General features: G+C 38.7%; 1 protein-coding gene across 4 annotated transcripts in view; it reads left to right on the forward strand.

Moving 5' to 3' along the window:
* nsmfa (NMDA receptor synaptonuclear signaling and neuronal migration factor a) overlaps nt 1–18,538 on the forward strand; it is a 53,850-nt gene that overhangs the window by 13,150 nt on the left and 22,162 nt on the right. For 2 of the 4 annotated variants that reach the window (XM_028463267.1, XM_028463269.1), the window contains exons 2-6: nt 2,490–2,551; nt 2,852–3,727; nt 5,980–6,052; nt 6,697–6,702; nt 18,043–18,095. In XM_028463267.1, coding sequence (XP_028319068.1) covers nt 2,490–2,551; nt 2,852–3,727; nt 5,980–6,052; nt 6,697–6,702; nt 18,043–18,095 — 1,070 coding nt within the window. The remainder of the gene's footprint in view (nt 1–2,489; nt 2,552–2,851; nt 3,728–5,979; nt 6,053–6,696; nt 6,703–18,042; nt 18,096–18,538) is intronic. The other 2 variants (XM_028463268.1, XM_028463270.1) reach the window with 2 other exon arrangements.

Below are 18,538 nucleotides of genomic sequence, written 5' to 3' on the forward strand. Positions count from 1 at the left end.
GCCCGTATCCAGACAAGCTTGTGATGGTTGCACTGTTTGCTTGTGTCAGCACAACATCTTGCTTCTGTTTTTGGTGATAGAAGTCTTTCGGGTGAAAACCGAAAATGCACTTTTGGGTTGAAAATGTTCGATGGCCAAATTTTTGCTGCATCACTATCCCACAGTCAAAAAATTTTGTTAGGTTCACTGAATGAAATAAAATGTGTTAGTTTCAAATATTACACTCAAAATGATGATGAAAAACATACACGGTACCACTTTAATATAAGCCAAAAAAAAAGAATTGTCAGACATAAATAAAGTCGAAAGAATAAAACCTATTACTTTTATTCCTAAAACATATTTTAGATAGATAAGTCTTTATTGTCATTGCTTAATTATACAAAGTACGACTTACAACGTAATTGGACCACAGTCCCCCTCGATGCATATCACATTTCATTCACACACAAGATGTAAATAAATATAAATAGGATAAAAATGTGCAAAGAGGCAATTCATCGATAATTTTTCAGAATAAAAGCTGTATGAATAATACATAATAAAAGGAGTTCGGTGTGGTTCTGTCAGGAGTAGGCAGTTTTCATTCAGAAATTATATTGCACTGTTATAAAAACGGTCTCTTAGTCTGTTTGTGCGTGATTTTAGTGTCTTGAATCTCCTGCCAGAGGGCAGCAGCTCAAACACCTGATGTCCTGGGAGTGCGCTGTCTCTTAAAATGCTGCGTGTCCTTTTGAGACAGTGAGCCTTAAACGTGTTCTCCAGGGAGGAGAGAGGGTGGCCGATGATGTTCTGTGCCGTTTTAATGACCCAGTATTTTTACAGTATTTTATTCTAGAGTATTTACCTACTGTTAAGGTAATAATAAGGATTTTTAAATGTCATACCTTTTCTTTTTTACTTGTAGTGCTACTGCTCTCTACGTCTTGTTCCTGAGGAACATATTTTGTTTTTTCTTTAGAAAAGGTAGAAAAGTTTGAGTAAAATCCTTTTCATCAGCTTATTAAAATACACAACATTTGTGGTAAATCATCCTAATAATTTGACAATTTCAACTCATTTAGTTTGGATTTTGTTTTTCAGGAGATGATGAGTTCATAAGCCAAAAAAGTCACTATTGTAAAGGACAAATGACTCTTTTCACTTTTCTTATGCCTTTGAGAGACACAAAAAACTCAGTTCAGCTGTTTCTATTTTGTTTGAATGACTGCGTAATCCTGCAACCAAAATATAATAAAACAAAAAAAAAACAGCCTTTTCATTGCCTTCTAACTCACAGAATGTAAATTCACGCAAAAACCTAAGGACAAATATTGGTTTAGTCAGCAATGCTGAATAATAACAAGAAATTGGTTAAAGCCTTTCAGTCAGATTTCTTAAAAAAGTCTGCTCTGTCCTTTCAGAGCAATGTATTATACTGGTATAAGCCTAATATCTGGTAATCCTAATATCTTCAATAGACGCTGAAAAATACATAGTCTGGATTTTATGTCTGTTTCGCCATTCCTTCCCATTTTTATACAGCCAGTGTCATTCCACTGTAACCCATGTGTGGTTTGTCCATCTGATTCATTCCTCCCACAGTGTCACTGTCCTCTCCCTCTGACTCCTACCAAGTGCCACGCCTGCTCTGATTTCCACCTTTTCCTGGTTTTAATCCACATTCATACTAAGTAGCTTTCTACAAAATCCATAAGCAAAGTGGAAAAATGAGATTTTTTTTTTTTTTTTTACCATGACACCGTACACATAGATGAGAAGTCAGGTGCTGAACACCTTTTCCTCAGCTCACACACTGACACGTCCATTAACTGAGTTTTGACAATCACAACAGATGTATTTTTTTTTAACTGATAGAGGAAAACAACTTGCTCAAAGCCACTGCGGAGCTATAATTATTGTACTAAGATGTATTGTCAAGTTGTTCAACTTTAAAGTGAAGCCCTGTTTGATATAATAAAGTGAGTGTTTTTGTCTTTGTTTTCTCTATTTCCATAAGTGAGTAAATGTAAAATGAAATTTACAAAGAGAGGAAAGCTTCACACACAGCCTGCAGTTACACAGTTTGATTCTCGGGGCAAATCCTGCAAACTTCCTCATATATACTTTAGTCGAGGATGAGTGTTTTTCTGAACTCACAGATGTTTATGAGAGTGAAAGCAGAAATAAAAACATACTGACTGTTTCCTATAGTTACATTTACTGTCCTAAGAAAAATGAGTTTACCTTAAACAATCCCTCACATTATCTGTTCCTGCGGTCTCGTTCTGGTTCTCTCTCACTCTGATGGCGCCTGAAGTCAAGAGATAAAACAGCTGCGTTCTAATCTGTGGGGGGCACAAGGCTACAAAGAAGGCAATTAGGATTATAATTTACTATTCCTTTGCCCTTCTCTGCTTCCCTTTTTCACACTCATGCCTTTCTCGCCCATGAATTAATGTCTTTTATGTGTCGTGTGTATGTGTGTGTGTGTGTGTGTGTTCCAACAGAGCAGCGCGAGCATTCGGAGAGCACCTGTCCAATACTCACTCTGAAAACCGAATAGGATCAGGTCAGCGTCTCTTCCATCCTGCCATTCCTTCCTCCGTCCGCCTTGTTCTGTGTTCATTCTTGGATTTTAATCCTTTCTGCGGCTGCTTCACCTCATAGAATAAATACACCAGGCTCTGCTCATTGGTGTGCCACACATGAAAACTCAAGAAAGATAAATATATTATCCTCTTTGTCACCTACAGGTCTTTCTTTCCTTTTTTCCTCACTTCATGTTCTTTCCTTGTTCTCATTACGGGTGATTTTCCATAATGATTCTTTGTTGTTTTAACCAGGATCTCACTTTTTTTTTACATTCTAGATCAACTTCTCTGTGAAACCTTGGTCGCCCCCGACTGTGACTCGCCAAGGAATTTAACCTGTCAAAACAACAACCACCTCTGTTCCTATTCCTGCACCAAATCTAAAAGCCGTGGAGGGAAGCTAGACGCTAGCTTACTGCAAGCACCTCCACCCGCCATCAGCCTTTCTACTGAACCAGCATCCCTGTCCCTTGAACACAGCTTCTCAGCAGAGGAAGACCAGCAAAAGTGCATTGAGTGTACATTGCAACCGGCGCGTGTGTACACCATCACCACCCAGCACGGTATGCTGATGAGCAGCTGCCAGGGTGGCAAAGAGAGCCTAGAACTGGATGTCCTAAAGGAAAAGTTGGGGAGTGGCGGGGTGGGATCCAAAGGTGGTTCCATCCAGTCCTCCACCTCCCCTTCCTCCGCCTCATCGTCGCCAACGCAATACAACCGTGCAAGCAGCAGCCGCGGCACCAGCAGCACCCACCATCACAGCAACCATCATCACCACGGGAACCATCACCATGTTGTGCCGAGCACCACCGCAGCATCCGGCAGCGGAAGTGGAAGTGGAAGTGGCAGCCAGCAGCAGCTCACCGCAGCAGGACCCAGCTCCCATCATGGTCCCCACCAACACGCACACCACCACCACCACCTGTCCCAACCCCCGCTGCAGACCTCCGTCAGTGCCCACAACATTCGCAGCTGGGGTGATGGCGGGAAATGGGAGTCAGACTGCAGCGCATTGGCTTGTGACTCATGCAGCGGTGCTCCTTCACGCAGCCAGGGCTCCTTGGATCTGGAGAGTGCGTCCCGAGAGGCAGGCAAGCAGCACAGACGCCTAGAGCGGATGTGGAGTGTGGACCGGATGACTGGGCTGGAGAGAGGTGAGAGGGCGAAGGACACAGAGAAAGGGAGAGCGGCTGAAATCCAAGCAAGGGTGGGAGGGGAGAGGGCAAGGTTGTTCTGGAAATCATCTTCGTTGGGAATGGCACTAATTACCATAATATTACAATGATAATTTCACTCTCAGGCAGGGTTGTGGTCAATCACATTTTTCAATTACAATTATGTTTTCAATTATCCATGTTTTAATACAATCCAATTACGATTACAGCTTTTTTTCCAATTACAATTAAATTTCAATTATTTTTGTATCCTCAAAAAGTAAAGTTCAATTATAATTACTGAGCCTGAAATAAATTACCTAATAAAAGTTAACCTTCCTCTTGTGTTAGCTTTATGTTAGCATCTTTTATGATAAAAGGTCCTAACTCAGTTGTAAAACACACTAAAAACAAACGTCTATTATAACATTTCTTTCCTATCTATTGGTTACCTTGTTAGGCTTCCTAATCAATAAAAATAGGTTTTGATATTTTTGGTGCGGGGGGGTCTGACACTTTTTTGTCAGTGTACCTCCGATTTCAATTTATTTTTGATGGTGAAATGTGGGAAAGCTTGATATGAAACACATTTTAATAGTTATTAACTTCATATATATAGAACTGCACATAGAGCTGTAACATGGTTCCCCAGTTTAGTGTTAAATTATAATTGATCATTTTTATAGAATTTTTATGGCAATTACAATTACAAAGTCAATTATCTGAACTTAATTACAATTTAGTTACAATTACGACAGCAACATATTTTAAAAATTACAATTATAACTAGAACTGCAAGCAGTTATGAAAGGGGGCCAAGCCTTCCCACGCGACTCGGCCCCCAGGTTTTGCGGCGCCCATAGCAGTACGTCACAAAGGATGACGGGCTTGGTGCGAGCGTCAGGACACAGGCCAACGTGCCATTTGTAGTGTTGTAATAATAATGGGTGTGGTCCAGCCCAGGAGATCCAGTGCTATTCAGGGAATCTGTGGATATGAGGCAAGGTTTGGTGCACGTAGTTCGAAAAAGTAGGTTTTTGACTTGTAGTGAAAAACAAAGAGCAATATGCCGTGAGAGTGGGCGTGGCCTATGTCAGAAGATGTGACTTTATTTGGGGATCATGTTAATGTAAAATTTATGAAGATGTGATTTCAAATATGAAAGTTACAGGCCAAAATGTGTTTGCACTCATTATAGCGCCACCTAGTGTATGGGTGGTATGTGTGCTCTTCTATATATACCCTGTAAATTTTCACAGCCCTCAACATAATATTTGACCAATTGCAATTAACTTTGAGATATGGCCTCAGGGTCATACCCACTAAATTTGGTAAAAATCAGTCTTGCCATTAAAGAGATATACATTTCCCATATTTGCAGTTTCCCTTAGTGGCCAACATTATTCAAATTTGGCTCATACCCCCACAGTCACATGCCAGCCAAGGATCTCAGATTTGGTGTTGTTAGCATTTACTTTGACTGAGATATGCAACAGTTTGTGTTTTTATAGCTAGCGAGAAAACTTTACTCGTTAGTAATTTGCGCATATTTTGACAGAACAAAATTCTTTACTCAACTTTAAATCAGGTCCAACTGAAAACTCTACCTGCCAAGTTTCACGCTGATTGGACAAAAACCCCAAGCAGTAGTTTGAAAAAGTAGGTTTTCCAATTTTCGCAGTTTTGCGCCACACAATTATTGGACTTGGCCAAACCCAGGTGATTCAATGTTATTCAGGGAATCTGTGCAACATACGGTGTGGGAGTTATAGGCCAAAACATGTTGATCACCTGCTGGCGGACATATGTGAGTTTTTGCGTCCGAGGTAAGGTGAGGGGTCTGGACCAACCCTCCATTATGCACCACTCTCCCTTGCACGGTTTCGCCTGCAGCACCACTTTTATCAACGGAAAAATAAAAGGTAAGAAGAACGACAACTATAATAATTGTACATACATACGCGGTCCCAAAATTATGCCAGAATTGTAATTAATTATTAATTATAATTGACCCCAACCCTGCTCTCAGGTATAGTGAAGTTGAGGCTTTGATGTTGGATGTGACGTGGTGGTCTGTATTTCTGACTCTTCGTCCCCCCGTATCCCCCCTCTGCTGTCCCTTCCTCTGTGTCTCCCTCTCCTCATTCGTGGAGTGGTGACTGTGAGGTGCCAGTGTTTGCTTTTGTGCCTTCATATGACTTTTGGTTCCTCATTGTCCTGCTTAACTTTAGAATTGTAATCTTTCTCCCCAGTTGCAGATGACACTAACTGGTTCCCCAAAGAAAACATGTTCAGCTTTCAAACAGCCACGACCACCATGCAGGCGTGAGTCTCCAACATTTACAAGAACCCACAGACACACATCTGTAAACACACAATCACTGTTTTTATGTTTCTGCTGCCTGAAAGGTCAGAGTAAATGAGGTGTGTCCTCCTGCATTTCCCACACCATTGGCAACAGTCAGAACACATGAATATGTGATATTAGTTGCGATGATATTTCAATTTCGGGTATTTGTGTTCTGTCTTTAAGGCTATCATTTATTATTATTTCAGCACAAAAAAAGGAAGAAATGCATTAAAATTAAATTGTGCTCATTGAGTACAATGTGTCATCATGTGCTCTTTAATTTTTAGTTTTGTTTGATGATAACATTAAATATTTAACATTAGGGAGAAAAAAACACCAAAGAGTAACTTGTGAATAGTTTGATATTATTGACAAGCACCAAATTTGACCACATTTTTAAACAAATTTGAAGTCAGTCAGAGGCAGACAATGTATTGTACAGTAGATTTAACCAGACAATTTTAGTGTGTCAGAATAACTTTTGTTTCCTGTCAGTTAAAAAAAACAACACTTTATCTGCCTAATAAAGGTTTTCTTTATATTTTTATTATTGTTGGCTAAACAGTTTTTTTCTGCTCTCTCTTTTTCAATACCCACTAATCTTGGAAAATGGCAACAGGATATCGTAAGTATTATTCCTCGTCATTGCTTAATTTGCTTTAAAACTTCAATCTCTATCATCTAACGTTCATCACTGGGCTTTGCTATAGAGCAGCATATTTCAGATGTTTTACTTCTGTGGGATAAATTGAGCTGGAAACATTGAGAAGCATAATTAATCCTTATGTTGTTGATAAGGAGACTTTGGCCACGCAGCAGATGTATATTAAATGTTTGAGTATTAGGAGTTAAAAATCTTTAAAGATCCAATATTATGATATTTTACAGCCAAACTTCCATTTGTTCTAAGAACCCCAACAACATTGTATTTGAGGTTTATTTTCTCAAACTCGCCTGTTTCAGCCCTCTGAAAAATCACTTATGTGACACTTCTAAAAACAGATTGATTGTTATGGGGCCTTCATTCATATGCATGAGTGGGCTTGCCTGTAGATGATGCTTCATGCCTTGCTCTAGGAGAGGGTGATCAGTGATCACAATAGTGATTTTTTTTTTTTTTTGCTGTCCACACACTCTTGTATTTGTTTTCAGCCACAAAACTGCACATGACTATTTAAGTGGCTATTGTGAGTCCGACAAACACTGTTTCAGGGTGTGTTTATCACATCAGCAGCGGAGTCAGTCAGCTGTTTCAAACACTCACCAGAGCTGCTACGTCGCTTTCTTGTCATCCTTACCTCTGCTGACCACGGGAATAATCATTTTAAGATGATAGTCCACCGTTTCGTACTACCGCTGCATCGCATTGGGTCACAAACACGTCAGATCATGTAAAAGGCGACACAAGGCGATATAACGGCTACTAAAAATGGAAATGATTGTAAACTGAACATAAAGATATTAACTGTGGATAAAGGGACTAGTGGTTGAGGGAGATGGCTTGTAATCGTTGGCTCACTGGTTCTAATCTTCCTGGGGGGTAATAGTGCCAGGCCTACGGTTTAAACCTGGTTTTCCCATTCCATCAAAAGCTTCTCAGCTTGGAGCTCTCCAGCTGAGCCAAGCCAGCTGACAGAGTTTAGCTTAAGTGCACGTCTTCATTAGACCCACGGGATCGATCATAGATTTAATGATTACAGAAGTAAGTGCGCATGCGCTGCAGCTTTTACAATGAATAAGCAGCCAATAGAAACCAATGGTGAGACCAACAGGAGGTGACGTCATCTGTCACTGAGCTGTATACACGTAAAAAAAACAAACTTTCTGTGGTTTGAACATTTTAAAAGTAGAAAAAGGTTAAAGATGGTGTTATTTAGTCATTTTATCACAGAGAACAACTGAAGCATGTGATCACACACTGATCATGTGATTTTGATAAGTTTGTAATGCCTGTCAGCATCTAATAAAAGATGATGCTGTAACTCACAATTAAATAATATGTCATTTTTGAGACTAGTGACTGTTTGTTGAACTTAATTCAAATGAACAGAGGGAGCACCTCAGTGGTGCTGTGTGATGCTGGATGTCACATCCAACACTGCAGACGCTCCCTGTGCATGTGAGCAGCGCACGGGAGGTGTGCACACTGCACTCACATTGGGGAGCCTTAATTCTCTGCCCTGTGAATGTCCCTGAAGCCCCTCCCTCTCTGTATATTCACAGCTTTCTCATTAATAATCTCTGATCAATGAATGGTCATTTACACCGTGCAGTAAACGGAGGCGATGGATACGGATACAGACATATTATTACTGATGGTTTAAAAACATGGAGACTGTGATCATCGAATTAAAAGTACGGGAGACATTAAACAAGTAATAAGACTATGATTCTATCCTCATTTATATCGATTTAAAATCATATTTAAACATTTACCATGACATTATGTTTAATTTCCTTTTAAAATGCAGTATTAAAGCGGTACTTAAAAAAATTTAAAAGTATAACAGAAGTCTTTTTGGCTCCTTTTTCCTTTTGTAGATCTTTTATGAGTGTTTTAAAGCATCACTAAATGACTTCTTTCACAATGATGACGTGGTTTCATGAGAGTGCGTCTGCAGCTTAAGCCAAGCCTGCTGCTTAAACCTGGTCAAGAGCGGGTTTGCGCCTCAGACTATGTTATTATGGTAACCAGTAGGGATGTAACGATTCACTCAACTCCCGATATGATTCGATTCACGATACGATTCTCTCACGATTTATTTTACAAAATGAGACTGTAGACAAATGATGAAAAATATTCCTTTATTTTTTGGGGGGGAAAAAAACTACAAAATACTGTACTATTTTCCTTTTATTTTTCATTGTCAAAAGAATCCCTTGATAAACTATTCAAAATAATGCAATTTAACTAAAAATAAATCTTGAATTAAATAAATAAAGGGATAATACAAATGAAGAAGAAGCTTATTAATTTAAATTCTGGTTCTATAATAAACAATGCAAAACTGCATAGTAGTTCTTTTTCTTTTTAAAAGTGCAACTGAAAATGTATTTTGTGCCTTAACGATTGGACTTTAAAAAAAAAAAAAAAAAATGTCATTGCCCTGTATTTACGGCAGATATTTGTTTGGACCAGCAGAGGGCGCTGGTAACCCAGTGGTCGGTTGGCATGCAACTAATCGAGCAGTGAAGAAGAGATGCTATGCTAGCAGACAGAGCTGTACTGCGATTCAATTTTCAGAAGATCGATATCAATCGTGATACCTATGAATCGATTTTTAACTGCCTTACGATTAATCGTTACATCCCTAGTAACCAGGGTGTTTTCTCGTTAATGAAATCGCCGTTCCAGTTAGAACCCGGCTTAATGGAGCCGGACTCTCAGGTTAAACCTGGACTTTACCCTTAGCTGGATTTGATGAAATACTCCTCTGGTCCATCACTATGGGATGTTGATCAGGCCCTTATATTAACCCTAACTGCTCTCTGAGTGCTCCACCGTGGCTGCCCACTGCTCCTCAGGAAGGGGTTAAATGCAGTGAACAATGTTTGTGTATGTATATGTACAGTATAATGCATATATATATATATATATATATATCGCAGTGTTTGTGAGGTAGTTTGGGAGGGAGGAGCTCACATTCTTAAGCCTATCCTGGCTTACATTGTACACAAGGCAGGGGAGAAACACATGGAGACAAATACATTAAGACCCACCAGCATTTTTATTTAAAAAAAACAATTGAGGACAACTGTACATGCAGCACCTTGGGTTCAGTTGTAATTTTGGAAATATGTGAAGTGCATTACAAATATATATTAACAATTAACAATCAGTAAATATGTAGTTGTATCACAAAGTTAGTTTTTTGTATATAAATGAAAAGATGCTCACAAAACATAAAATCCCAGCATTAACAGGGCATATAGCATGAACTTATCTTTAGTCAAGTGAGTGATTTATTTCTAGCAGTGTTCTCAGCTTTAGGCAAATGTCAGCTTTGACAACTCCATGGTACAATTTTTATTTGAAGTCATAATCGCACATTTAAAGTGGGGCATTTTACAACATTTCTGTAGTTCGACACTTAAAAGTGTGGCGTGAGCCTGACGGTGTCACTTCTACCAGTCAGAACTTGTTAGAGTTTCACACTGACTAATGATAGCCGACCCCTTTAACAACTTTCCACTTCTTGCTGTAGACAATTTTCTCATCAATTATAACGAGAAAAAGTGTTCACAGAAGATACACAACAAGCTGTGAATCAAAAGTTAAAAAAAACCCAACAGGACAGGCCAAGACTTCCCAATTCCAACAGTCATTTCACTCTCAGCTATTAATAGTCCAAATCCTGTGGTTATCTCATAACCTTTTAGTGTTTGTTCTTCAGCTCTCACTAGCTGGCACAAAAACCTTTGCGTGCTATATACGGACCAAAGGTGGCAACGGCCACTAACCCTGCCTCACACTGGACATCTCACTCTGTAATCAGTACCTCAGACTGTAACTGAGACCCAATGCCACATTGGGACCCTCCTACTATAGTGTGTTCTCCAGGCGGGTGCCCCCTAAGCACCCATCTTTTCCTGTCCCACAGGTTATTCTCCCATATGCTGTAATCACTCATTTTTGTGTGAATTTTAAGGCAAACATTTAGATTTATAGTAAAAAAAAAACAAAACAGACTATCTGTTCCAGCAACAAGACAAATTCAATTCAATTCAACTTTATTTGTATAGCGCCATTTACAACAAAGTCATCTCAATGCGCTTATCAAAATATGAAATTCACAATAAGAAAGAGAAAACCCAACAAGATCCACATCAACAAGCATTTAGCGACAGTGGGAAGAAACAACTTCCTTTTAACAGGAATAAATCTCCAGCAGACCCAGGTTCAGAGGTAGCAGCCATTTGCTTCGACTGGTTGGGGTTAGTGGACAGAAGGACCAACAGAACAGGATAGAGAGATAGAACATCAGAGTGTCCCAGACTAATTCAGCCGTGAACCATAGATCAGGAACTGCCATCATCAGCTTCACGACACCTGAAATAGAGAAGACAGAGAAGGGCGAGGAGAAGGCACTGACTGCAGAAAAACATCATACAGTATTATCAAGTCATCCTGCCTTGGCCTTGGGCCTCACTCCCAGTGGCCTAGTCAATACTTATTATAAAAGTGACAAATCCCTTTTCATTTATTGGTAAGCTAACAGCGACTCCAAGGTCTGTAAATGCGACCGTTCACAGACAAGCCCATGTCCGCTCTAGTGGTTAGGTTATGTTATTATTCATTCCTGTTCATGCGGACTGTAAATCATAACTAGCTACATCAGAATTTGAATTTCTGCCCGTTTATATGAAATCTAACAGCAACTCCAAGGACTCTAAAATGCGACCGTTTAAGTTAATGCTATTATACGGTATACACTTCAGCATATAAATAGGTTTTGAGTTTAGTCTTAAAGGTGGAGAGAATAGCAGCCTCCCATACTGAGACTGGAAGCTGTTTCCAAAGGCGAGGGGCCTGGTAGCTGAAAGGTCTGCCTCCTGTTCTACTTCTAGACATGTTTAGGAACTTCCAGAAGGCCAGCAAATTGAGAGCGGAGTGATCTGCCTGGACGGTAGGACACTAACAAGTCTCTAAGATATACAGGAGCTTGATCATGCAGAGCTTTGTATGTTAACAGGAGGATTTTAAACTCTATTCTAGATTTTACAGGAAGCCAATGAAGGGAACCAATATTGGAGAAATAAGCTCTTTCCTTTTTGTTCCAGTTAGTATTCTAGCTGCAGAATTCTGAATTAACTGGATACTTTTTAGTAAGTTATTGGGACATCCTGAAAGTAGAGAGTTACAGTAATCTAGTCTAGATGTAACAAATGCATGGATTTGTTTTTCAGCATCACTCTGGGTCAAGATATTCCTGATTTTAGAGATATTACGGAGGTGGAAGAAAGCTGTCCTTGAGATTGGTTTAATATTGGAATTACAGGATGAGTCAGTGTCAAAGATAACGCCTAAAGTTTTTTACGGTGGTGCTGGGTGACAGAGTAATGCCATCCAGAGACACTATTTGCTCTGATAATTTTTCTCTGAGGTGTTTTGGACCAAATAAAATCACTTCTGTTTTGTCCTGGTTAAGCAGGAGAAAGTTACAGCTCATCCAGGATGTGATGTCTTTAAGACAAGCCTGGAGTTTTAATAACTGATTAGTTTCTTTTGATTTCATTGAGAGATAAAGCTGTGTGTCATCCATACAGCAATGGAAATTTTTCTCTGATAATGTTACCTAGTGGAAGCATATATAATGTAAAGAGTATTGGTCCCAAAACTGAATCTTGTGGAACTCCATGATTAACTCTGGCGTGCGCTGAGGATAGATTATGAACATGAACAAAGTGGGTTCTGTCTGATACGTAGGATTTAAACCAACCCAGCGCTGTTTCTTTAATCCCAAAAACGCTTTTCAGTATCTGCAGCAACAAATGATGATCCACTGTATCAAAAGCTGCACTGAGATCCAAGAGCACCAGAACTGAGATCAACCCTCTGTCTGAGGCTAAAAGGAGATCATTGGTTACTTTTATTAAGGCAGTGTCTGTGCTGTGATGGGCTTTAAAGCCAGACTGAAAGCTCTCGTATAAATTGTTCTTAAGTAGGTGATCACATAGTTGACCTGCAATGACTTTTTCAAGAATTTTGGGAACAAAGGGAGATTGGATATTGGCCTATAATTGGACATGTCACTTGGGTCGAGGGTAGGTCTTTTTAAGGAGAGGTTGATTACAGAGGTTTTAAAGGCCTGTGGTACAAAACCTGTTGCTATGTGTTAATCCAGTTCACCTTATTAGTGCTAATGAGTGGAAGAACATCTTTAAATAGTGGAGTTGGGATTGGATCTAAAAGACAGGTTGTTGGTTTAGAAGCACTAACTATTGAGGTCAGTTCAGACAGACCAAGTGGAGTGAAACTATGTAAATAAAAGCTGCATGTTGGGGATACCTCAGGAGCTGTTTGTTTAAGAAATTATTGAGCACTCCTGCAGGGGGGACAATAGCTTTGTTTCTAATTGTTAGAATTTTATCAGTGAAGAAGTTGATGAAGTCATCACTGCTCAGGTTAACAGGATTAGAGGGTTCGACAGATCTGTGGCTTTTGGTGAGCCTGGCTACAGTGTTGAATAGAAACCGAGGATTATTTTTGTTTTTTTCTTTTAGAGTTGAGTAATAGGAAGTTCTAGCTTTGCGAAGAGCTTTCTTTATAATTTAACAACCTCTTTCTCGAGGCTATATGAACTTCTACCATGTTTGAGGTGAGCCACTTCCTTTCCAATTTCCGCGATGCCTGTTTTAAAAGACACAATTCAGAATTATACCAGGGAGCGACCTTTTTATGACATATCGTCTTCTTTTTAAGTGGAACAACAGCATCCAGAGCTGTGTGCAGTGATAACATTGCACTGTTGACAAGATAATCTATTTTCTCTGTCATTAGACATTGATAGCTACTCTCTGTTGCGATATCATATGGATCAGAGGTAAGCAATGATGGAACTAAATCTTTAAATCTAGCTACAGCTTTTTCAGACAGTGATCTACTATAGTGTGGGACGGGTGTGTCGCGGAGTTGCATGACTTGCTTTAAGTGAAGCTAAGGGTAATGTATAAATAATGTCCCTAAATATCCCTCAAGACCATGGCAAATGTTATCAGTGTAAGATGGTATCTGGCCTGCTTCAGAAACAGGAGACATTGTGTAATCACATATCAAGCTTGAGGTTACAAAGACTAAAGGTGGCTAAGTTTTAAAATATAGTCTCATTAAAACACTATCCCAAAAAAACTCACTAACCCTTTGAAGATACACTTAGGGCCAAACAATGTGCAACGATGTCTATTGGAAGATGGAAGATATCTAATACAAGCTGGTACATTTTCATAAAGAAAAGTTATCCTATAAGTTACTGACAACAATGAAAGTTTGATGTTGGACACCCCAGTATCACTGTCCCTTACTATGCCAACAGTCCCTCTTTCATTCCTTTAATATTGTGCCAGGGCTTTTCAGGGATTTGTGCAGAGAAAAAGCAGAGAGAGAGGGAGACAAATTCAACAGAAGTCACCCAGAGGTACAAAGCCATCCCTCAGCTAGTGCTGCGATCTACTCAAGCACCCATTGACAGTCGTTTCCAGCTATCCATTGTTGTTTATTTACAGCTGCGTAATCTGATTAGTCACATCTGAAGAGTCATGATGAGACCCTAGGAGCTTTGAGAATGCTGGAAGCATTAACAAGGACCAAAGAAGAACTTTTTACAGCGTATTGTTCTAGGTCACAGAAAACTACCAGATAATTTTCTTCTTTGATCTCAGTCAACAGCTCTAAATTATCACATAAAATCTCCAGGCAGTTTGAGTTGAGTTGAATGATTTTGCAACATTCTCTGTCAGGTTGCAAATACAACAATGGAATTTGAAGGGCCACTGCAGCATTTAGGACGAGCCCTTTGGATGTTTGGAAAAAAGATTCCCAGTGCGACTTGTCGGAGCGATGATTTCAGTAACAAGTTCAGAAACAGTCCCACTCAGAGGCCCAGATGCTCTGTCACAAAGGGGCAGATGGTGACAGTGACACCAGGCAGTACATCTCAGCTCTGACATGTTAGTGTTATCCATCTGCAGTGTTATTTTATCAAAATAAGTGATATGGAAGTTTTAAAAAAAAAAAACAAGTGTTGTGTAAAACTTTTAATATGCCACGTTCGTCTTGGATTAATAAAGTAAGGAGCTCATTATTCTGATCACAAAAGTGAAGGGGAATCTTATTTCTGTTCTCTCCGAGTGGATTGTCTAGTGCTTGTTCAGCCCAACAATATTGACATTCTTACAGACTTAATCAATTATGTCATTGAATGGCTACATCTCTATTCTCTAATTAATATTATAATTAGAGATGTCTGTTTCCTTACCCAACCATCAAAGTTAGTGATGATATTTTTATTCACATTTATATTTTCTACATTTTATGCAATCTTAATCGTACACATATGCACAAAATTTCACTTTCACAATAAAATCTACTGTTCACTTTAAATATTTATAAACTACTTTAGAATATAATCTACTCAAATTCTTAGATACATATTTTAGCAAATTCTACTTTACATTATTATTACGACATGAAACTATAAAACTAAATATACACTTTTTGTTTTACTCATATTTGTGCAGTTAGCTTAAGTAGAGGTACTGACTGACAAGGGTTATTTGCTATTTTTGTTATATCAGAGGACATAATAACAACTCACAGCCTTGTTGTTACTATACAGACAGAAGAGTTACAACAGAAGTCTATAAAAGAGACAGTCAGTGAAAAACGTCAGAGAGGGCAAACCTCAGATCATGTGATGGTAGAGTTTATAGAAAACAGAAAGCAGTCAAACTCAACACCAAAATTGTCATTTATTTTTTGCAGGGGCTATCCGTACGGTTGCCGTATAAATATACTGACATTCCATCTGTACACAGCACCCCTATTTGGCCAGTTTAGGTCACGTGACTAAGACTAAACCTTACCCTAAACCTTACTCTAACCCTAACCCTAGCCCTAAAAATGGGTGCGATATTGGGTTATAACCTAACAATAAACCTAAACCTAATCCTAACCCTGAGATGCTACGTACTCGTACTTCGGTAACCGTACCAATAGTACTGGGGGTTGTCCGTACGGCAAGCAAACAAATAGACAATTTTGTTATTTTTTGGGGTTTTAGAAAAGTAATAGCGGCTTTTTGATAAGGATTCCATCCATATGTGATTGCTTGGCATGTGGAACTCACTGTGCCGCTGCGCAGCTATAACTTTAAATTTAAAAAAAGCTTGTGATTTCCTACGCTTTGGAGAGCAGTGTTTTTAAAAAACAAAATGTTTCATTCTGTAACGTGTTGTTGACCAGAGACTGAAAGCATGGTTGTCATGTAAGCAAACCACTAAAATACAGGAGATTTCACCTGAAACTGTTGCACAAACAGATTATCTTATATTAAGTGCATTTAAGGAAAGAGGACAAACTCATCCGATCTTTAATAATAAACGTTCCATCTTTCATGGAAAGAGCATTTATATAAATGCCATTCAGGTGAAACACTCATTATGTGATGATAGCACCAGGACAATGCTTTTTGTTGATTACTGCTGTGTTAAAAACCTCATTTGATGTTATCGGTCGGCTGTTGTCTCTCTGCATTCATTATGGAGGTGAAACAAGGACAAAGACTCTTTATAGTTCCTCTTCTCCTTCTCTCCTACCTTTCATCTGTTGTCTATATTTATGTGATTCTCTAATACCAGATAAACATGAATACCTCCCACTCCATCATAGTCACATGCTGAAAACATTAATAATGAGTGTCCTCTGGCAGACAGATAACTGCACGAAAGCGACACATGGGAGCGGTTCAGAGATGTTTATCTGGGGCTCCTGCATAGAACATTATGTCAGGGTGAGGCTGCAGAACACAATCAAATGCAACAAGAAACACTTAAAGTTGATCAGACAACGTGTGAACGTGGAGTTTTAATAAACTATCTCCCTTAGAGAGGAAAAGCAGTGTCAGCTTATACACGGCTTAAACCATTAGCTAATCTTTTAATTACTACATCATCTCAACTCAGGGTAGTACGATTGCAGCTTTGTACTAACGAGTTAGCGCCTAATTAGTTGGAGTGCTAATACTACTTTATGAAATGCCCCCTTTGGACAAGTAGAAAGATTGTCTGTGGTTGAATAGAGAAGCAGTAACCACTTATTTAATGGATTGAACCCAAACTTACATTCAGTTTCTTTGCTAGTTGTCTATTACATAAAAACAATATAATAATAAATGTCATAAATACTTTGGTTTAAATATAAACCAATCTTTCAATAGGTATGCTAAGCAGATTCTAGATACTGGGAAACTTCAGGGTGAGATGGAGTTGTGACCAAATTAACTCGATTCAACTTTATTTATATGGCGCAAATTATAACAATAGTCATCTCGAAGCGCTATCAAATTATGAAATTCTTAGAGAAAAAAAAAAAAACAAATCCACAGCAAATCTTGTTAACTTTTGCTTCTTCTTTTTTTCTTTGAGAACTTTAATGAAAAATATACAAAACAAGACAGGAAAGCTCCAGCACAATACTAATAATTTTGAATGGCAGAGCATAACTACATACATAAAAACACATAAAAAAGTTAAAAACAGCAGGGGTAAAAACCTTTATTACTGACGAGTTATAACAGTTATAACAGACAGTATTTTCATTTTTTCTTCTACCTCTGCAGAGCGTCACTATGCATAACCCTGTGCGGAAACATTTCAGGACTGATTATTATTTTTGTTATGCTGCTCTTATGCCTTTGAATAAATAAACTTTTTTTAAATGCAATTGAATGCAGCAGTTTGGTTGACACTGCACAATTGCAAATTGATGTTCAATGGCTGTCCGACTCACCGTGCTCACTGTCTCCCTATTTGAACTGGAAATGCAAAAATTCAGCACTTTAAAAAAAAAAAAGATAAATAAACAAACTTGTTGGGAGAATAAATAGATCCGTGGATGATTATCAACATTTAGTTTGCTTTATCCTTACTTTTTTTTTTTTCCATTCCATTATCAAAGGTGAGGCTCGGTCTCACTCATCTCCCCTGACTGTACGTCAATGACACCCACACAACTGTTTCCGGTAACCACAGCTGTCCATTTACACTGACGAGTACATGTATATAAATAAATACCCATTTGTCTATTTTTGAGTCTCTCGACAAGTATTGAATATTATTAGTGAAGTTAGTTTTCTGGGTCCTTCCTGCCTGGCTTTATTTGCGCCCACCTCTTCCTCCTGCTTTCTTTTCTTCACATGTTGCTTCAGCCTCTGTTATTCCTCCTCCACTTTGATTTCTCTACCCACAGGAACTTCCGGAAGCATCTTCGAATGGTGGGCAGCAGAAGGATTAAAGCACAGAGTGAGTCAGATGGGTGTGTGTGTTTGTGTATATGTGTGTATGTGTTTACACTGCTTTCATCAGTTTGTGGATGTCACAGTTTTTCATTTTAGTTTTTTTTGTTGCATGTTTGTTGCATTGAGCACAGCTGCATTGCTAAAATATAAAACGGGGAGTTCTATTGTCTTTTTAAGATGTTTAAGCCACTACAGTGCATGTGTATGTGGACAAGGGTGTAAGACAATCAGTTTGCGTTCTTTCCTGTTTAAACTTTGTTGTGTTGTGCTATTTGTTCTCTTTATTTGTAACTTTGGCAATAACATTTTGAAAAAATAGAGAGCCATAAGATTTTCGACTAAGATCATACTGTTTTTCTGTTCTTGATCAACACTACAAGAGTATGACAAATTACAATCTTACTTCACCCACAATATAATAAATGCGATGATTAAAATGCTATATTA

The sequence above is a fragment of the Gouania willdenowi genome, chromosome 12 (assembly GCF_900634775.1).
Source record: "Gouania willdenowi chromosome 12, fGouWil2.1, whole genome shotgun sequence".
Lineage (NCBI taxonomy): Eukaryota > Metazoa > Chordata > Actinopteri > Blenniiformes > Gobiesocidae > Gouania > Gouania willdenowi.